At 44.8% G+C, this 22,025-nt stretch overlaps 1 protein-coding gene across 3 annotated transcripts; it reads left to right on the top strand.

The window, feature by feature from the left end:
• The first annotated feature begins 669 nt into the window (after positions 1-669).
• On the top strand, positions 670-20,598 carry LUZP1 (leucine zipper protein 1). 3 transcript variants are annotated; one of them, XM_013942980.2, is made up of 3 exons: positions 670-3,843; positions 13,712-13,876; positions 15,794-20,598. In XM_013942980.2, exons 1-3 carry the CDS (start codon positions 688-690, stop codon positions 15,830-15,832), a joined length of 3,360 nt encoding a protein of 1,119 aa, XP_013798434.2. In that variant the 5' UTR covers positions 670-687; the 3' UTR covers positions 15,833-20,598. The 3 variants fall into 3 exon arrangements, with proteins under 3 accessions (XP_013798434.2, XP_013798435.2, XP_013798433.2); XM_013942981.2 differs by lacking the exon at positions 13,712-13,876; XM_013942979.2 differs by lacking the exon at positions 15,794-20,598 and having other exon boundaries at positions 13,712-14,191.
• Positions 20,599-22,025: the final 1,427 nt, after the last annotated feature.

The raw sequence follows: 22,025 nt of genomic DNA, 5'->3' as shown, positions 1-22,025 counted from the left end.
TTTTCTTGATAGGTTATTTGGGGAGATCATTTTCCTGTGCTTTTGCCACATGTAGGAAGCATATGGCCATTTTATTCTTCCCTTTGTATTGTTTGTGCTGGTTTTCTCAGTCTACAACATTTGTATTTTCTAGATTCCAGATCTTGTTTACGGTCCCTGAATCTCCATCTGTGAAGAGTCTGCTAGAGGCTTGTACAGTGCTTCAAAGAAAAGTACCCACCACATGGATATTTCATGCAGGGACCTGAGTCGTGCACACACATGAACCTCACCCGTCCAAGAACCTGCACACAGGCAGGCTTATATTGAACACTGAATACTGAGTGTGAAGGGACACTGGAGATTGCACGCAGCCTCCCTGTAAATCAGCATAAGACGCTACTTCCTTCCCTCAACTATCAGTAATGGGCTATTTTTGGAACTAGTCTGCATCACCAAAGTAAATGGACTATGTCTCTTTTCCACAGATCCTAACTTAGCACTCAGAAACATGTTTAATTAAAAGACTTTATATGAATATTTATATTCTGATTTATCTTCTGCGAATATTTATATTCTGAGTTCTTATGTTCATTTTAAGTCTTTTTTTTCTTTCAGGGTGAGATTGCCTCTGTCCAAAGAAACTGTAAAATACCAGGAAAAAACAAGGTGTTTAAGATTTTCACCCACAAGGAATAAAAAATAAACATGGCAGAATTCACAGGTTACAAGGAAACCTCGAATCGCCACCTACGATTCAAATTACAGAGTCTCAGTCGCCGCCTTGATGAACTGGAGGAAGCAACCAAAAATCTCCAGAAAGCAGAGGATGAGCTGCTCGACCTCCAGGACAAAGTTATCCAGGCAGAAGGCAGCAATTCCAGCATGCTGGCTGATGTCGAAGCCCTGCGGAAAAGAGTGCTGAAGATTGAAGGCAAGGATGAAGAAATTAAGAAGGCAGAAGAGCTTTGCCGGTTAATGAAAGAAAAACTTGAAGATGAAGAAAGCCTCACCCGAGAGCTGAAGGCAGAAATTGAACGACTTCAGAAGAGAATGGCAGAACTGGAAAAGCTGGAGGAAGCCTTCAGCAGAAGCAAGAATGACTGTACCCAGCTGTGTCTTAGCCTTAATGAAGAAAAGAACTTGACCAAAAAGATATCTACAGAATTAGAAATACTTAGAGTGAAAGTGAAAGAACTTGAAGCATCTGAAGACAGGCTAGATAAAACTGAGCAGAGCTTAACGGGTGAATTAGAAAAACTGAAATCCTTAGCACTGAGCTTTATCAGTGAAAGAAAACATTTTAATGAAAGAGAAAAGCAGAACGAAAAGCTAATCCAGGAGCTAACCCAGAAACTAGAGCAAAACAATAAACTAAATAGGGCAGATCAAACTAGAAATGCATCCAACTTGCTAGAAAGATCATCAAATAATCTCTTGGACAGAAATGATTTGAGAATTGAAGATGACTTGTCACCAGCATTGCCCTCTAAAGAAACCAGGAGGAAGGGAAGTGTGGATTACCTAAAACATGTAGAAAATGAAACCAGGAATAAATCAGAAAACCAAAAGAATAAAAATCAGGAAGACAACAAAGTGAAAGATCTCACCCAAGAAATCGAGAAACTTAAAACTCAGATCAAGCATTTTGAATCTTTAGAAGAAGAACTTAAAAAAATGAGAGCCAAAAACAATGACCTGCAAGACAGTTATTTGAGTGAACAGAATAAAAACAAACTCTTGATTGGTCAATTAGAAGAAATAAAAATGCAAATAAAGAAACAGAAAGATCTGGAGAATGGAGAGGTAGAAAATGAAGATATGAGCTTTTCTAGCAGAGGGAAACACGACAGACCTAAATACAGAGGTATCACAGCTGATCTGACAGCTACCAAGCACAAGCCAAGAGAACTTTCACCCCAGCACCGACGGGAAAGAATGCGGAACAAAGATTTCTCCTTCAGTAATGACAACTACTGCCACAGTGGTAAGCAAGTACCCAGTCCAAGCTTAATGAACAGGAAAGCAGGAAAGGCATCCAGTGCATCTACCCTTCTAGATGCTACTGCGACAGATACAAAAAGACTAGAAGAGAAATCTTTAGTTTCCACTTTTTCATCTGGTCAGAAGGAAGGCTGTGTCACACAGAATGAGGGAAAGCGATCAAAAGAGCAGCCATCCGTCCTCAGTCGGTATCCTCCTGCTGCACATGAGCAGAAATCTTGGAAAGCTCCTTCCAAACATGTTAACGACACAAGCCTAAGATCCAAGGTTGAAAAGCCATATCAGATGGTCCGTGGCAACTGCCAAACCAACTCTGATGCACGGGATGAAAAATCAAGCAAAGGAGAATCAGTGTATTCTTTGCCTGAGAAGCTGAAAACAAGTCAGGCAGAAGTTGCTGACTCTGTGGACATGCTTCTCCCCAAGAGTAATCACACCTCTTCCAATGGAACTGCTTCAGCATATAGGTATCACCTCTCTTCCCAAACATCAGCATCAGACTCCATCAGCTCTAAAGCAGAAGGAACAAACACCTTTGCTGCATCTCACAGGCAAACCTCAGAGGGGAGGGCTAAAAAAGCAATAAGCTCCCAAGAGAAAGATTTCACAGACACTTTACTTGAAAATATGAAGCCTTCAACATTAATAAAGCGTTCACATTGCTCAAGGAGTCAAGAAGACATTCTGCAGATTCTTACAGGTCTTGATAAAGAAGACACAGAACAGTCTTCATCTTCAGCAACAGATCATATAAATACTGGCTTAAAAACAGAGTCCCAAACCATCCAAAGTAGTCATGAAAAAGTTAATTCAGAAGAAGAAACAGGAAGAAGCAAAAAAGCAACCACTCAGTTGGACTTTGAGACAAGAAAGAAAGCCAATTCCAAAGAGTTCTCCAATTCCAGGGGAGTTTTTAGAGCATCTGTTTTTGAAAATGACAAGAATACTGTAAATGATGAAGAATCCACCAAATCTATAAAAACATCAGATGCCAGCACTGGAGGATTTAAATCCAGAAGGTCATTCAGCCCAAGAGAAGCTCTGAGATCAAAAGCCATCATTAAACCTGCAATCATTGAAAAAGACATGAAAGCAGTAATGGGAGGGACTGTTTCTGAGGCAGAGTCAGAAAAACAGAAAGGTGTTTTCAAAACCATGACAAATAAAATGACAAGCAGTATCACAATCTTCCCTTCTGAGCCAACATCTTCAAGGACCAGTGCAGATGTAGCAACAAAGGAAAGGCATGTTACCACCAGCAACATCAGAGTTGCTCCAAACGAACCCTCACCAATAACTAACAGTCTCCCCACACCCTTTGAGATATCAATTAATAAAAGTGCTCTGAAATTATCTGAGACAGACAGAATTGGAGATGTAGCTCTGAGAAGTAGAGCAGAAACAGTGGTCTCAAGAAGCAGTATTATGATAAAGCCTTCTGAACTTCCAGAAAAGAACAGCGAGCCATCTTCGGAGACAATCAGCTGGAAGAACCATGGCTCTTTAGACACTGTTTCATCAGAAACAAAACATGTCACTGTGAGAAGTTCTTGGAGAACAAGACAAGGCTTACATTCCCTGGATGACTCTCAAACCAAAGTGGAGAAAAATGCAGCTTCAAATACTACAAACACGTGCAGATCCTCTGTAGATCTCTCTGAAACTGAAGGGAACCATGCAAGAACAAACTCACTTGAGCAGAACTCAGCATGGATGAGTGCCATAACCGATTCCTGGAATGACCCTGAACTGGGCTCCCGAAGGACCAAAAGTAACTTAAGTGCATCTGAACTGCTAACACGCAGGAGCTACATCAGTGATCCTACAGTGGCTTCTACTCGGCACCGAACTGCATTACCTGTAAGTGTCCTATTTTAAGCACTGTTGTCTTTCTCTCAATTGAGCAGATTTTCAAAGTTTTCTGTTTGTTTTAAGGTACCTGATTTGAAATTCTTATAGATTATTTCCCTAAGTGCTGCCCTCTCCCAGCTGCTGTTAACTTCAGTGGAGCATCTCGTATGTGAAACACCTAAATTAGACTTCTTGAAATTAAATCCATTGGTGATGTTTCTGTCCACCCTGATCGTGTAATACTGTATGAATAATTATATAGCAATATCCATTTGGTCTTACCAGAATCAGAGAAGACATAGTCATAGCTTATTTAGGGCATGGTATGCTTTTCAGAATGGTGTTGCCTGGCACTGTCAGCTTGGTGTAGCAGAGAAAAATGGGTGAAATGAGTAAACTTTAATAGGTTCTGCCTCGGTCTGAAGCTATAGCTCCTTTTAGTAAGGGCTGCATGGTCTCTCCACATGTGAAACCAGAGTCCACATCTGGACTCTGGTCTGGAAATGCCTCCTGTGTATCTCCTAAACAGACCACAGATGAATTGTGGCTGGTTATACAGGTCTATTCCCTCCTCCTTGGTCTATATCAATACACCACCTGAGAAAAAAAATAGAGCCACAAAGATGACTGTGCTCCTTTCCTCTTCTTTTGGGTGTTATTAATGAGAGGAGTCCCTCAAAGCGCAGCTGACAGAAGGAGACATTCTGTCTGATAAGATCTACTTTTCACTTGAAAAGAATTGCAGACTCCAACATATTTTAAAATAGCTCAGAGGCACTGAATGACCCTCCAGTCTGTTAAACCACATTCTGATTCCTGCTGCATCCACTGTCTTTGCTCTTTACTTGGAGCTGATCTCAGTGCTCACTTCCATTGTCAGTCTTGCAAAGGAGCCCAGGTGAAAGAGCTGATAGGGCTGGTGGGTAGAGGAGACAAATTCACACCCAGGTGACTCTGACATTGACAAACCTCAGGTGGTGAAGCTGTGAAAGGAGTTTTATATTTGCAAAACCATTCATTGTTCCTTTTGCTTCTCTGGGCGTGACTTGCACAAAAGAATATGTGCCATTGCTTTGCTTTGCAGAGAATCTATTGCCTGGTGTTGTGAAGTACAGGTACGCCTTCCAACTACATTTGGACACTAAGGATGCAGCAGGGAACTGTGCATGACAGTGTCTGGCTCTGGGAGTGGCTTTCATCAGCCTCAGTTAGCAACCTAAATCCCCTGTATTAAGGGGGCACATGGGAATGGGATAACCACAGACACAGTGCTTTAAGCAGCTGATGGAAATTGTGGGAAGAAGGGAGTATGCAACCCCACTTCTGTCCTAGACTTCATTACCTATGGGAAAGAGATTCCAAGCCAAGATCTTCCTCCTGGCCACAGTCACTCTTGGGCTACAGACAGTCTTTACTTCTCTTTCATGAATCCAGGGGGAACCGACATTTCTGCTTGTGAAGTTGGAAATCCAGCCATGGACCTCCTTTAACCCCAAAAATCTGAATTCTTGGCTTGGGGACCAGTTCCCAGGAAGGCAAAACTTCAGGCACTTACATTCTGTTTTTTCATCTATCCACTAGTAGCCCATCTAGATTTGAGTAAATGCACTAGTGTAGCTCTGCAGTACATTCTGTGGGTGGTCCCAAGGTTACTGTTCGATCAGATTTGCTCGTTATGCAGGCAGTGTGCCCACAACGACAGCTGAAGCATACCTTGCAGAGTATCCTGACCTCTGCGTGCCTGAGTATTCCTGATGAATTAGCTGGTTTCCAGCCTTGCCCATTATCTACAGTGACAAGCAGTCAGCAAAGCAGCTGTGTGGTTAGTTCACACAGGGCTTTTGAATATTGAGTTATGCGCCTGTCTGCATCTTACCTTTAAAAACAAATCTTATTCTGACACCATATAGTCAGAAATCTGAATTCTTGGTGGCAAATAAAGTATATTTAGTTTTACCTTGTAAATGAGGAGTGAGAAGTTACCCTGAAAGACTGGAGATACGTGGATACAAGAGCAGCCCAAATTCCAAGTATTTGGGCAGCTCAGAATATTGCATATCCCCTTGGAAAAATTCTTGTCTGGCAATTTGAAGGGCCTGAAACTCCTGAGCCCTCTCTAGGTTACATAGGCGCAGCCACTGCAAACCTGCAAGTTCATATTCTTATGCAGTAATAAAACTTTTTCAACTAGACCTTTAAGAAATACTGCAACTATTTTGAGACTAAATCAAATCACAAGGAACGAAATGTTTGAGGCATTTCAAAACTTACTCCAAATAGCTTGTTTGTGGTAAATCACTCATTTTTGAAGGCTATATCCAAAGCCTGGTAACACATGGGAAAACAAAGCCTCTCCTCTTGAAGAGTATCTTCAACCTTATAATATGCCTCATATCATAAGCAGTCTGTTTCCACTGGTATTTATGTTTCTGATAGAGAAATAGATATTTCTCTGGCAGAAGTTGGATCCTTTAGTCCACCACTGAGCCCTTGCTATAACAGTATTAGCAACTTCGCAAATTCAGATTTTCTGAGAAGGCATCACTGCCTCCTGTCCCCAGCTCCACTATCCAAAATCTGAAATTGCATTAAAAGTCCTATTTGGAAAACACAGGGCTTATGCTGTTTTTGGCAAAATACATCTCACTTTTTCTCTCTCTCCCATCCCTGAAATATTGAGCTCTGTCTGACCCCGTGCTACAGCGTGGCAGGAGGCTAAAGAAAGTTGGAGGGTAGAATCTTGTCTCTCAGGCTGTCCTTTGGGACAGACCCAAAGGGAGCACATAGAAATTCTTGCAAGGAAGCTGCAAGAGGCAACTTCCTTGCTTTGGCAGCAAGGGCTGCCCAAGCACAAGCTGTAATTTCAGCCTTAAATGTTTCACCACTGACGTAAGTAAATTTTCCCGATAAAGCTGCTGAGGTATCAGCAGCTCTGGGCACTATTGCACTACAGAAGCGGCAGCTCTTTGGTCTGCTTCTGTGTTGGAATGTCCAGAATCCGGGGAGACAAAGCTGTAGGTGCCGATGGATGGAGACTGCAGCTTGCTGATCAGCTCCCTCTAGTGACTGAAGCCAGATTTTTCTCAAGCCCCTCCAAAGATCTTCCATGCCATCATCTCGTACATGTAGCATGTTTCATACCACACACAGTCTGTTTCTGTTGGGCTTTGTGCTTCCAGTGAAGAAGTCAGTATTTCTCTGGCAGGATGTTTGACTGCTGAAAATCTGCAGTGCCTGAATTAGTCTAAAGGCACTGGCAGGAGCGCAGTCAACAGTGCAAGATGACTGCTCTCCCCATCCCCTGGGGCTGTGATATTAATATGACTGCTGTGGAGCTGGTCTCTGCACCACAGAAGTTAAGTTAAAACCTAAAGGCTTTTCTTCGCATTTACATGTACCTTCTGGGGCGGGAGGGATCTTATGGAAAATTCTCCCTTACAGTATCCAGGGATATGCTCGCTCATTCTCTCTTGTGCGCATGTGAGCACGCTCTCGTGCTGTCGCACTCTCATGCTTGCACTTGCTCGCTCGCTCTCTCTCTCTCTCTCTCCCCCCCCCCTCTTTCTCTTGCACACCCTCTCCTTCTCTTTTCTGATCAGGGTCTGAGTAAGTGCTCCCACCACCATTTCAATCTTGCTGAAGCTGCATGAGCTTCCACTGAAGCAGTCTGTCATGGCACTTTGCTGTGTTTTAATCCTTGGATGTCAGGAACTTTTCCCAAGGCCTCTATTCTGTTTTGTGCCAACTATTGTGGGGGGAAAGGGGGGGGGGGGGGCTTCCAGCTTCAGAGCAGCATCCTAGGCTTTTGTCAGGGACTAGATGACTCTCTTCCATGTCTTCATCACATCTCGTGGTACCAGGCCTATCTAGCCTAGCTTCCAGTCTCTCAGGGTGGCAAATGACATACTTTAAGGTACTGAAATCAGCAATGAGGGACTTCAGATAATCTGGCCTGTACTGTAGGTCTCATCCTGATGCACAAGATTTCAAGGAGTGCTGGGCTCAAAGTAAAGCTTGGTACCAGAAGATACTGTTTTGCCTCTCTCTCTCTGTGACTATGCTGAACACATGGCTGGGGGTGGTGGGGGGGGGGGTGTCCTGCCTACCCAGGCTTAGCTCCTCATCTGTGAAATCTTCTTGGGACCAGTGTACCTGGTTTGGCAGGCACAGATTTCATGCCACCTGACAGCAGAGAGATCGGACTGGCATTATCAGATGCTCAACTGGTGTTATCAGATGCTCAATGGGATGGAGCAACTATATGCTCACCCACTGTACTCATCTCTAAAGGCATCAGAAAGAGACCAAGGTACACATCCCTTGGTAAACTGTTCAGGCTCAGGAAGATGGTTGACTTCTTAGCTTAAAATTCCCACCCTCACCATATGGCCTGGCCCACCATCATTATCTCTGGTTCATAGTTGGTCAGGGGCATGGTCAATTCTAGGTCAGTGTGTGACAGATCCATGTGTCCTAAGTGGTTACTGAAGGATTACTGATGCTCGCATCTCCCTTTTATCACAGGGCTCTAATTGCAGTTCTTTATCACAGAATCACTGAGGTTGGAAGGGACCTCTGGAGATCATCTAGTCCAACTCCCCTGCTCAAGCAGGGTCACCTAGAGCATATTGCACAGGATTGCATCCAGGTGGGTTTTGAATATCTCCAGAGAAGGAGACTCCACAACCTCTCTGGGCAACCTGTTCCAGTGCTCTGTCACACTCACAGTGAAAAAGTATTTCTTCATGTTCAGATGGAATTGTCTGTGTTTCAGTTTGTGCCCGTTGCCTCGTATCCTGTCGCTGGGCACCACTGAGAAGTCTGGCTCCATCCTCTTGACACCCTCCCTTAAGATATCTGTACACATTAATAAGATCCCCTCTCAGTCTTCTCTTCTCCAAGCTAAACAGGCCCAGCTCTCTCAGTCTTTCCTCATAAGACAGATGCTCCAATCCCCTAATCATCTTTGTAGCCCTTCGCTGGACTTGCTGCAGTAGTGCCACATCCCTCTTGTACTGGGGAGCCCAGAACTGGACGCAGTACTCCAGATGTGGCCTCACCAGGGCTGAGTAGAGGGGGAGAATCACCTCCCTCGACCTGCTGGCAACACTCTTCCTGATGCACCCCAGGATACCATTGGCCTTCTTGGCCACAAGGGCACATTGCTGCCTCATGGTTAACTTGGTGTCCACCAGCACTCCCAGGTCCTTCTCGGCAGAGCTGCTTTCCAGCAGGTCAGCCCGCAACCTGTACTGGTGCCGGGGGTTATTCCTCCCTAGGTGCAGGACCCTGCACTTGCCTTTGTTGAACTTCATGAGGTTCCTCTCTGCCCAGCTCTCCAGCCTGTCCAGGTCTCTCTGAATGGCAGCACAGCCCTCTGGTGTATCGGCCACTCCTCCCAGTTTTGTATTGTCAGCAAACTTGCTGAGGGGGCACTCTGTCCCTTCATCCAGGTCATTGATGAAGAAGTTGAACAAGACTGGACCCAGTCCTGACCCCTGGGGGACACCGCTAGCTACAGGCCTCCAACTAGACTCTGCACCGCTGATCACAACCCTCTGAGTTCTGCCATTCAGCCACTTCTCAATCCACCTCACTGTCCACTCATCCAGCCCGCACTTCCTGAGCTTGTCTATGAGGATGTTATGGGAGACAGTGTGAAAAGGCTTGCTGAAGTCAAGGTAGACAACATCCACTGCTCTCCCCTCATCCACCCAGTCAGTCATTCCATCATAGAAGGCTCTCAGGTTGGTTAGGCATGATTTCCCCTTGGTGAAGCCATGCTGACTGCTCCCCATCACCTTCTTGTCCTCCACATGCTTGGAAATGGCCTCCAGGATGAGCTGCTCCATCACCTTTCCAGGGATGCAGGTGAGGCTGACTGGCCTGTAGTTTCCTGGGTCCTCCTTCTTGCCCCTTTTGAAGACTGGGGTGACGTTGGCTTTCTTCCAGTCCTCAGGCACCTCTCCTGTTCTCCATGACCTTTCAAAGATGATGGAGAGTGGCTTAGCAATGACATCCGCCAGCTCCCTCAGCACTCGTGGGTGCATCCCATCGGGGCCCATGGATTTGTGGGTGTCAGGTTTGCTTAAATGATCTCTAACCCGATCCTCCTCCACCAAGGGAAAGTCTTCTTTCTCCAGACTTTCTCTCTTGCCTCCAGGGTCTGGGGTTCCTGAGGGCTGGCCTGAGCAATAAAGACTGAAGCAAAGAAGGCATTCAGTAACTCTGCCTTCTCTGCATTCTTTGTCACCAGGGCACCCACCCCATTCAGCAAAGGCCCCACATTTTCCCTAGTCTTCCTCTTGCTACTGATATATTTGAAGAAGCCCTTCTTGCTGTCCTTGACATCTCTCGCCAGATTTAATTCCAAACGGGCCTTAGCCTTCCTCGTCACATCCCTGCATAATCTGACAATGTTTCTATAATCCTCCCAAGTGGCCTGTCCCCCTTTCCACTTTCTGTATACTTCCTTGTTCTGGTTGAGTTTTGCCAGGAGCTCCTTGCTCATCCATGCATGTCTCCTGCCTCCTTTGCTTGACTTCCTACTCATAGGGAAGCACTGCTCTTGAGCCTGGAGGAGGTGATGTTTGAATATTAACCAGCTCTCTTGAACGCCCCTTCCTTCTAGGGCCCTAACCCATGGGATTCCTCCAGGTAGGTCCCTGAAGAGGCCAAAGTTTGCTCTCCTGAAGTCCAGGGTTGTGATCCTACTTAGTGCCCTGCTGCCTCCTCACAGGATCCTAAACTCCACCATCTCATGGTCACTGCAGCCAAGGCTGCCCCCGACCTTCACATCTTCCACCAGTCCTTCTTTGTTTGTTAGTATGAGGTCCAGCAGCACACCTCTCCTTGTTGGCTCCTCCACCACCTGTGTCAAGAAGTTGTCACCAATGCTCTGCAGGAACCTCATGGACTCTTTGTGCCTAGCTGTGCTGTCTTTCCAGCAGATATCAGGGTGGTTGAAGTCCCCCATGAGAACCAGGGCCTGGGATCGTGAGGCTACTTCCAGTTGTCTGTAGAAGGCCTCATCGACTTCCTCTTCCTGATCAGGTGGCCTGTAGTAAACACCCACAACAGTGTCACCCATGCTAGCCTGCCCTTTAATCCTTACCCATAAGCTCTCGACTCGCTCTTCATCCACCCCTAGGCACAGCTCAGTACATTCCAGTTGCTCTCTCCCATAAAGAGCAACTCCACCACCTCGCTTTCCTGGCCTGTCTTTCCTGAAAAGCACGTAGCCATCCATGACAGCACTCCAGTCATGTGAGCTATCCCACCATGTCTCTGTAATTGCAATGAGATCGTGGCCCTACGACTGCACACAGATCTCTAGTTCTTCCTGTTTATTCCCCATGCTGCGTGCATTGGTGTACAGGCACTTCAGAGAGGTGATCGAGCATGCAGGTTTCCCAGGAGGGGTAAAAGAGGATCCTCCATAGCCACATCCCATGCGCATCCCATCCTGACTCTCCAACTGGTTGGCGAGAGAATCATTACAGAACTAAAAGTCCTTTGGTCTCTCCACATAACACAATTCCTGTTTGTCATCGCTCATCTTTTTTGTGAATCTCAAGAAATCACATCCAAGCTCTGCTAATTTACTAAAGCTTATGGGGTTGTCACAGATTCTTGCACTATAAAGGTGTATTTCCCCCGAGTGGGAATGTAATATGTAGTGTCACAACAGTTACTTTGTGGAATCATCTTTCCTTCTGAAGACATATATTGAAGTGCAAATCTGTGACACTTGAAGCCAAATTTCAGCTTCAGGACCTGCAGATTTGCTGTCACTATCACCAGCACAACAGTCAGTACACTGGTGATATGCTGTTCCACAACACTGAAATGTTCCAGGGGGGATCTAGATCATGCCCATGGATGCAGGAAAATAGGAAAACATGGGGGCATTTTACTACCTCAAGGACCTTCTCTGTTAATGAGGACTTTGCAAACCCTCTTCTCCCAGCCCTCCTGTCTCAGATCTCTGGTATCAAGTTTCATCCTGTTCACAGGAGCCTTTATCTCTATAGCAAGGATGGCAATGACTGTCCATGACAGATTGCTCCTGTTCTTCTCTAGTTCAGGCAAGCTTGAAAACTAGGCAGATATACTTGCTAAGTGAAACAGATTTCCTGGATTGTGTTTGCATTGTCCCTTTCTTCCTCCATAGTGTGATCTTGACATCACTCAGGTATCTCTTGGAGATAAGGACTCTGGTCTCTCTTGATTCAGCTGGCTTGTCTCCCTACTGTGTCCTCCATGGTCTGCCCTCTTGTTCTCATAGTCCATGTTTCCTGGGCTCCCTAAAGGGTTAATGTGGCCATATACACCTATTTCTGATTCATTTCATCAATGAGATTTCATTATTGTGTTCCCAGGGCTCAGGTGACCTTGGTCTCATAACCTCTTCTCTTTGTAAATGAGGGCAGCATTCCTGATGACTTAAGAGTAGGAAGAGCGTGGTTTCATAGCTGACCCTTGTACACTGTCTCCTAAATAAAGTGAGAGTTGAGGCTTGACCAGGACATTATCTCCCTAGGGTTCCTCTTGTAAATCACACTTCTAGGGCTGAGTTTGTGCTTCATACCCTGTATACCACCAGTGGTCTGTCACTGTGTTTCTGAAGGACTAAGTCTTCCAGGACTAGGTCTTCCAGGAAGCCATTTGTACTGTTCATTTCCACTGCAGGAAGGTCCAGAGGCTCTCTTGTATCCATGGACCAATTGTCCAAATGGATGACCACCTAAGTGCAGACCTGCTGCAAAAAATGCAAGAGTCAACCTCCCAGAAGTAATCAGCATTTATTCCATTACTGCCCAACAATTCCCTTCATGGGGCTATACAGTTTGTTTCAGCAAACATGATGCTATTCCCAAAGCAATCAGAGCTGATACAGCTTTCAGTAGTTCAGTGCAACCTTTGTTGTTTGTCTAATAACTGCTTACATTATTGCATGTGTATTTCCCTAAAAAAAAGGTAAGTTCGTTCAACATTGTAATAATTTGTTTTGTTTCTGAGGTTAATGTGACAATGCCTTATAAATTTGTTAGAAATTTGTGGTTAATGATGTTATCATACAAGATTTTCCAGCCAAATACTAGCAATAACAATAATAGCAATAGCAAAAGCACTTCTATGTTTAGCTTCCCAGGTGAAGTTGGTGGGTGATAGGTACTCCTCACCTTTGTAACTCACACAGCCGTGTACAGAATCAGCAAAAGACATAGATGCCAAAAACAGCCCTAAGGCAGACCTTAGGCACCTGAATCCCAGAGTGTGATCCCTTAGAGGTCTTAGATGTTCAAGAAAATATCAGTGAATTTAAGAGTACCATTTAGATGCCTATGATAGTAAAACAGCGTAGGACACTAACACATCACTTCCACATTGCCAAGAGTGTAGGAGATCCAAGTTGCTGGTCACCCCCAGCCCATGGTACTTAAAATTCACAGTTAATGTTTTTAAGAGACTGCTTCAGTCACTGAACTGGGGGATTTTCTGGTGCTAACAGTCCTTTCTTGTCAAAGCTGGGCTCCTGGATGGATACTAGCATTATGGGCCCAGAAAGCCAGCCAGGCCAAGGCAAGCTGAGCACAGACTTACACATGGGTCACTCAGCTGAACATGGGACAAAGCAAATCTGATCTCTGCACCCAGAACTTGTATGTCAGAAATTAATGGATGAATTAAAAAAAAAATTATTGAAATAGCACAGAAGCAAGGACATCGCAGAGCTGGCCTAGGTGCCCTCCTTTGCCAAAGGGAATCAAACCAGAACCTCACACTGCAGACATAAAAGTGCTGGGAAGCCAGTTCTACTGTAGACCCCATTCACAGCTCCTGAGTCCCAATCCTCTTATTTTTCTTCCCACAGGAGGAAAGCAAAGATTTTGTGCCTAGTTCCAGAAGAAAACAATATGGCTCTTCTGAGTATCTTTCACAGGTTGACACACCAGGGAAAAGGCCAGCCTCCAAGGTGGACCTGCAGGACACTGAATCCAATCCCCGTGCACAGCTGGGTGTCCAAGCAGAGGAGCAGGTATGTGAACTCAAGGACCATCCAGAAGAGAATTTGATTTGCAAGGCGAGAGGCCAATATCTGAACTGACCTCCCAGTAACATAACTCAGAGAACTTCTGTGCAAATGAGGGTAAATCTTTTAGGATAAATCCAGTCTTGAATTAGCACTTCTCAGAGGTGGAGTGTCTACTGTAACTCTTGGTAAATTATTCTACTAATTTCCCATACTGGTAAAAAAGTGGTACCTTATTTTTCTGTTCTTAATTTAACTTGTTTCAACTGGCTTTGTGGCTAGACACCTTCTCCAGGGAATAAAAGGCACTGTGTCTAGTCATCTCCAGCCACCCATTTTGTATTGGACAATCGGGGATGGAGGAAAAAAAAGCATTTGGGGAGAAGAGATCAAAGCATCTGACTCACCCCCTTCAGCTGGCTGCTGTACCACTATGGTGCTTGTCTACTGCTACACACCTGCTCCTCTGCTTCCTAAACCATGCATTTCTGGCTGCATAGAGAAGTGGAGAATGGCCCATGTTATGGTGATGGTGACTTACTTGCTGAGATATGAAAATATGTATATTCCAGCCCCCTTCATTTGTAAAGAAGCAACAGGTTTCCAGGCAGTGTTTCAGACTTTCAGTCCAAGATGCACAACTATGCTTATATGTATATATGAAAGACTGATTTTCTTTTTTTCCTGGCATTTCCTCTTTGCTTGTGTAGCTGCCCAGAGCTCAGCATGTTGCCAGTGTGAATCCTAATTTAGCTAACAAAATCTCTCTTGTTGATTTTGTAGGGATTTAGGCACCTAACCCAGCATTGTGGGGCACCTGGCTTCAGCAGTGGAATTCTGTCCATGGCATCACAACACAAAATGTTTGTTGGCTCTGGTTCAGAGCTTATCCAGTGTGCAAACCCCACAGGCTCTGACTTCCAGCACTAAAAATACACCACAGACTGCAAGAGTTAGACTGTGGTCTTCCCATTTTACACATCCCCTCCAGCAGGAAATATCTTAAGACCTCAAACCTGTCTTCAGCATAACTTAAACATTACTGGAAGTTCATAGGAGTTACCGAGCCCTGATTTGTCAGCATCAGGGCTGCAGAGAGGCAGCTGAGAGCCCTGCAAGGTCATTCCTCTTGGTGAAGATGCACAAAGTGAAGAACCAAGGGGAACACAGTTCTAGCTGAGCTTCTTAGATTGGTATCTAGAAATCAGTAGTGTTTGCAGTACAGAGAGGTGAATTAACACAGTCTCTGCTCGTAATTAAGAAAAGGGACTCAACAGAGATGTTCTGTGTGGTCACTGAGAGGGGTTAATCACAGTGAGATTCATCTGACTCAACACAGACATCTCTACCTGAATGGATGTGCTGTGCTGCTTTTTCCTCTGCAGATACAGTCAATACAGAACAGAAACTTGAGTGAGTTTAGGTTACCGTAACACAGACACCATCATTTGTCAGCTGGATCTGTCTTGCTCAGATGTCCAGTAGCTGCAATGGGAGCCTGAACACCTTGCACATGGAGACATGTGCTCTATAGACATCTGGTGTTAGGGCAGCTCAATCTTTGCTGTCAGGTGCTGGTTTTGCATTTGCAAAGTCCACCTTCCTGGCTTAGAGATGGGTGCTGGGTGTGCTCCAGCATAGTAAAAGATGATGGTAAAGCCTATGGGGACAGGGCTGAGTAATTCTGCTTTGGGTTTATTCCATTATAAACCCCGACAGAACCTCTGTTTTTAACCACATACATGTCTTCCAAGCTAATCCTGCTCCTTCCCTTCTACCTGCCTTGCCCTCAGGCCTGGATCTTAATGAGCTTTGGGCTAGCTGCCCAAGCAGAATGGTGATGCTTGTCCCAGGGCAAAAATGCTGCCAAAGGCAGCCACAGGTCCTGGTCAGTCTGTGATACTGTGGGGTTCTCTCTTATAGGGTGTTTCCCGTTCCTGCTGGACAACATCTAGGAGATGAATTGTATTCCCTTCCACCAAGTGAACACTCTGCATAGCGGAGCAAGAGACAGGATATTACCAAGCTCACAGGTGTCACACCTGCGTTGTAACCTCTCCAGAGGCTTCAGCTAGCCTGAAACCAGTTTTGCGAGGTACAGGAGCTTTACCAGTGAATTTTCCTTCATTGCTGAAGAGGCAGCTGCAGAGACTTTGCTCAGGGGACTTCCACTTCTCATCTCTGTACCTGCAATCTGAATTTTCTCCATGATGATAGGTCTATCTCCATATGGAAACCTTGAGTGCATGGTCACTCTTTCAAACTGAACTACGGTACTCCCCGGAAAGAGATAAATCCTCATTAATCACCTTTATTTAGACAAGATCCCAGAAGTATCCCTGTGACTACAGTCCACTTGCCCATGACAGCTGTCACACACCTCCACAACTGAAAGCATTCAGTTCCTAGTGAAAGTTTGCATTCTTCTAATACACTCTTATTAACTTGAGTTGTGATCACCCCTGGTACCTGTGTTTCCAGCACCCTCGATCTGTGGTCAGGAGGAAAACATTCCCTACTGATTGCTTTATGCACACTAACAGGAGAAGGTGAACAGGGAAGGAGAGCAGAAACTTGTTTAGAAGCAGTTTCTTTTGCATTGGTGTCAGCCTCTGCCACAAGCTTTGCATGAGGCAAGACCTACTCGTTACTGGCTGAGCTCTTACACTGAGCCAAACAGTTCACTCAGCAGTGATACTTCCTCCTGCCTTGGACTGGCATGCTTTTTTGCCCAAAGCTTTATGTTCATCAAACTCCGCAGGCACCAGCTCTGCTGCTCATTCTCAGCCATTGAACACTAAGGGACAAAGAAATGCTTTTCTTGTGGCTTGGGGCACAGAATGCCCTTCTTCCTTCCAAAAAACAGAGGGGAGACTGAACCCTAAGCTGAGCTGCTGGAGGGCTACCTAGGCCACCCCAGGCTATGTCCGTCTTCAGAGCCTTCCCATCTGCCTTGGCTGGGACCCAGGTACAGCCAGAGACCATTGCAAATACACAGGTATGTTCCCTTGTTAATGTCCACAGTACAGATGCAAGGTGGCATAACTGTCAGGGGGAGCCACCACCTCTCCACAGTAGCCCCAGGTGGTGCTCAAGTAGAAGCTATTAGCACAGCAACTGCCCTGAGGATGGTGATTGAGTGAGACTATCCAATCACACATATGTCTGTCATATTTCTTCCCTCTCCCTTGGTTATATATGCCTTAATTCTGAGAGGTAAATGAACCGAAAAAAGAACAGAGTTAAGTTGGAAAATATCTATCAAAACACTTATGTAAAGTGTTTCCTAAACGGAAAGTGTTCCAGTGATAGGATTTTTTTTTTTTTTTAAATAAAGTTTGAGTGGAGGAAGATTTTATCTTTGAAAAAAAATTGTTTTCCTATGCAGTTTTTAGATTTCCCCCCCCCAAAATTTATATTTTTAACATTTCATTTTATTGCTTTTAATTTCATGTTGAAGTGTCAGGTTGCATAAAAACACAAAAAGATAATGCTTTTAAATTAGTACTAAGTGCAGGTGCTCTAATAAATAAACTGTTATCAACTACTATTTCTTACCCCTTCATGAGATGGCAGTGCTAACAGAGAATGGGGTAAATATCAAGTATAACAGAAAAAGCTTTTTAACTGCAAAATTTCAATTTCTTTAGTTTGAATTTAGTTTGAATTGAGTTTAATTCAGATTTCTGAAATTCTCTGCCACACTCCTCTTCCCGTTTATGGGGAGATGTTGAAAAACTGGTGCTTATTTTGCAATGTGAAACTAAAATACATTTTTGAACTAGCCTATGAAAGTGCAACATCCACCCTGATCAGCTCACCTCGCTCAGGGTGTGACTGTATAGCAGGACCACCATAAAAAAAAGTTGCTGAGATTGATTGCTTTAATGATACAAGCTTCCCTTCCCCCTTTGCACAGTCTTCAAGGCTCTTCACAGCTCATATACAGCACCTCAGCCCGACCAGCACCGACATGTGCTGTAGCAGTGCTCTCATGGGTCATGCTTGCTTGCTAGCTAGTCTCTCTCTGCCAGCCCCAGGATGTTGGGTTCTGGCTCTTTTCCTCCTATTTTCATGTTAGAGGAAATATTGCCCTTCATCTTAAAAAAAAAAAAAAAAAAAAAAAAAAAAAAGCAGCTACCTCAGGCCGTTTTCCATCTGTTTCATGGCAGATGTTGCTGTGAAAAACCTTGCCATGCCAGTACCGCCATTCCATAGCCAGCAACTTGAATGCCTCGTGCAATAACTGCTTTTTGAACCTGGGAGTTGGCTTCTCAAAGGATCCTTGGCACATACATGCCTCTTCAGACATCCACAGTAACTATTTACCACCATTTACGTTCCCAGACCTGCTGCTCAGCTGCTGTACAGCCATATAAAATACATCCAGCTGTAGTAACTATGGAAGAACCGCTGTCAACCTACGTGACATTGCAGTTCAATCCTACAGAGAAGGAGAGTATGAAATTCCCCCTCTGTCCTGTGTCAGTGCTGTCCTGAACTGGCAGCATGGTTTTGAACAGTCAAATGCAACAGCTGGACAGGCAGCATAGCACATACACCACCACAGAGGATGAGGATTGCTCCAAGCATCTACTTCATGGCTTTCCTCACAGTGACAATCACTGTCCTACAGCAAGACACTGATTGTCCAAGTCCCACAGGAGATGCACACATTCACTAGCCCCCTTCTTTTCAAGTTTCTGGCATTGCTCCAGCTTAATGCAGTGCTTCCAAGGCTCCTTCCAAGGGAACTGGTTTGAATCCTGGCAATGAAAGCCCTGTATCTTTACAACAGTACGTGACAGGTTAACATAGGCTTCCCTGCAGCCAGTCACAAAGCTCTGGCTAACCCTACAAATTTCAGCCCCACAGCTCACCCCAATAATGCAGCCACATTCCTGAAACCAGGGGAAAAAAAACACACCAGTGGCAAAAGTTGCTGTTTTTCTCCTCCGTCAACCAGAGCCTCTCTCTTCCTTAGCTAGAACCAAGGGCAACTGAAGGGAATGTCATTGCTGCTCTAAATGTACTGTCTGATCACACCGCACAGTAAGAGCCTCTCAGATGGACACAGCAGACCCAGCAATGCAACTACTCTGGCACTATCTGCTCTCCTCAGGTGCTTCTCGCAGAGTAAGTTTGTCTCCTCTTCTCCAGCTGCTTTGTCCTCGGGGAGACAAAGCAAGGCTGAAGGCGGCCTTAGTCCTTCGTTCAGTATTTTACAGCACGTACCTTGAATTCAGGCTCAGTCTCACTGCTTGCAAGTAATGAATATAGATGTCATTCAGTAACTGTAAACTGGGTTATTTTACCACAACTGAGATTAAATCTGAGAAAAACCCTTTTTAAAATTGAAAGGGGCCATGCCCTCTAATCATGAGTGCAATAGGAGCTGATTGTATTGTTAAACTTATAGTGATGACTTCAGGAAACACGACGTGTTTTACTCAAATTGCACACTTTTTTGAACAGCTGTAAAATAGAGTATATGTGTAAATATTGCCATCACTGAAGAAATATTTGTAATTTTAGCATATAAATATATCAGGCTTTTCAGTGGACTTGATGATGCTGAGAAGCTGTGCATCAAGCTTTCGGATAATTCCAAAGTTGTAAATGTATTTGCTGTACAGAGGAAGCGTGTCAGTGCTCTGCCTCTTCTCCCAAGGAAACAAAGAGACTGGTTCCTTTTGGAGAGCCAGCAGCTTTCACCAGAAAAGGCTGAAGCCGGCTTGGGGGCCAGCAGCTTGCTACTTCATGGAGCTGCTTCCTTTTTATCTGGAAATGGCACTGCAGCTTCCCTTGGTAATGCCGTGAGCAGAACACAGCCTTTCCAGCAGCTCAGGTAGTATGGAGGGAGGACAGCTTCACATTCAGCCACCAGTGCCAAGTGTTGTCAAGCTGCAGCTCACTGGACATTGATGAGGGGAATCTCTTTCTGCAGACAGAGCCTCCAGAAAAGGGGAAATGGCAGAAAGTACAGGAAAGGGTGGCAACACCTTGGTGCTCCAAGAGACAACTGACACGAGCAATTTCTTAGCTGCAGATTGAAGCAATAGTCATATTGGTGTTACCTCTAAATAGTAGACCTCATCTCTGCCACCCCTGCACATCACTATGGAGTGGTTCAAACACTGCTACAAGGCCAGCCTCCAGTGGACTGCTCTACACATGATGAAACATGAAGCCATTTTTCGCAGAGGCCTCTGAGGGTCAGTAAACTAAACACCCAAAGGATTATCTTCCTAGGCTGTCCAGCATGCAGTGCAGGCTCCTGCCTTGAGGAAGCAGCACTCCAGACTGCGTGGAATGTATTTTTAAGAGAAGAAATCTATTTTTTTGTATTTGCAGACATATGTTTGGGCTGGGACAGCTTAGTTACAAGACAGCAATGCAAGAAATCTTTTCATATTCACAGGCTCGTCCAAGTCAAGCGACTTCTCCAGGGTTACAGTATTCCCTATTTTCCTAAAGCAAATTTTGTGTCCAATAGAGCTATTGGCACTGTTTCACCCTCTCAAAATCCTCTGTCTCAGCATGCTCAACAGAGGGAAGTCAGCTCTTTCCTCCCAAGGCTGCCCATATAGCAGATACAGATGGTGCTCACCTCTTACACAGTGCTCTTAGTCTGCATGCCAAACGTAATCACACTTTATCTGCATGTCTTTCCTGACTCGAACATTGTCAGCTCTACAGTATATAACCAATAAAACTCACTCTTTTTACATGTTTGTGGTGTGGTATTTAAGGCTGTGGCTGAACTACTCACAGTGTTCATTACTCAAAGGTATTGGCTTCCCCCACTGAAGTGCTGACACAGCCCAGCTCTAGCCTGCAGTATATGTGTTACTGCTGATTCTCACTATTCCATTCCTACTTTTTTGCCCTGAACACATCTCCAGGCAGATGTCATACCCATTCCTAGACCAGTCATTTAAGGTACAGGCAGTGCATATGCAAATTGCAAATGAGGTTGAACACAGCCACTCTCCACTTGCACTGGATGATCTGGACTTGGCATTTCTGAGAGCAGGTTGGAGGAGTGTTCTTGCAAAGGGAAACAAGCTACTTCCTTCTTTAGATTTCCTTCACTCAAATAGGATAGACTGGAGTGAAAACAAGATCCACTGGCCTTCTGGCTAGAGGATACAGAGGCCAGTAGAGGTGGCAAATTCTCCTCCGTGCTTCCTAACTTAGTGTAATATGCAGATACCATCTAGCAAAAAACATCCCCCCCAACACACACACCTTCCCCTGCTCAACTTTCAGGCATTTTTGATATTACACCATATTATGGACCCTAGCATATGCAGGGCCATCCTCCATGACTATCAACCCATTATTTGGAGAGAAGTACATTCATGCATTAAGAGCCTTTTATCAGAAAAATTCTCTCCTTAAAATCTGGTTTATTCTGACTGCAAAACTGGACATTGTTTCAGAAGTTCTAAACAACTGAATGCATTACTGATACTTCCTGACACTTTAGGAGCCATTCATAGCTGTCACTTCATCCATTACTCTCAGGCCAGAGCTCATTAACTAGAGGTGAAGTCCTGCAAACATCCCCTCTCTTATATTTATCTAAGAAAAGCGACTTCTGACTTGTCTGAGACCTCTCCTTCTGCCCCAGTTCACATAGGCAGCTGCTGAGCATCATGAACTTACAGAGGTTGCTCTTTATCTCTTAATCCTTACAGTAGCTACAACACAAGTGCTGCTTTGTCTGGCTTGCCAGGGACAGCAGAGATTTGCAAATGTGTAAAAGAAGAGTTAATATTCATAGCTTCCATGCCTGCCTTAAGTCTCCCCCAGGCCAACACCTCATGTAAGTACCACGTGATGGTTCTTCTCATTTTTATGATTTGAGGCTGAGCTTAACACTCCTGAGTAAGGATGCTGCAGTGTGCTGTTTAGCCATAAAAACTTTGTTTTTCTTTAGTCTTCTTTACTCTGTTCTTTTTGAGTAGTTGTTTCTACTTACTCTGGGGGCTTTAAGTAGTTTTCACATTGTCTACAAACAATTGTACTCTTTTACTAACCCAATTGTCAACCTTTCTGCTTTTGCTGTGCCTGTGAGAAGGTTGTTGCTGTGAAAAAACTCCTTAATGGTAACATTTTTAGGAAGATCCTGCATGCTGCCCAGGATCAA

This window comes from Apteryx mantelli, chromosome 27 (genome assembly GCF_036417845.1).
Source record: "Apteryx mantelli isolate bAptMan1 chromosome 27, bAptMan1.hap1, whole genome shotgun sequence".
Taxonomy (NCBI): domain Eukaryota; kingdom Metazoa; phylum Chordata; class Aves; order Apterygiformes; family Apterygidae; genus Apteryx; species Apteryx mantelli.
Note: the sequence above shows the minus strand (reverse complement) of the source record. Positions and strands in the feature narration are given on the sequence as shown.

Bases quoted from the DNA above. Each gene is read 5' to 3' on its own strand.
- LUZP1 (XM_013942979.2), top strand. From the start codon at position 688: ATGGCAGAATTCACAGGTTACAAGGAAACCTCGAATCGCCACCTACGA. The intron at 3,844-13,711 runs GTAAGTGTCCTA...TTCTTCCCACAG, and splicing joins GGCACCGAACTGCATTACCT to GAGGAAAGCAAAGATTTTGT.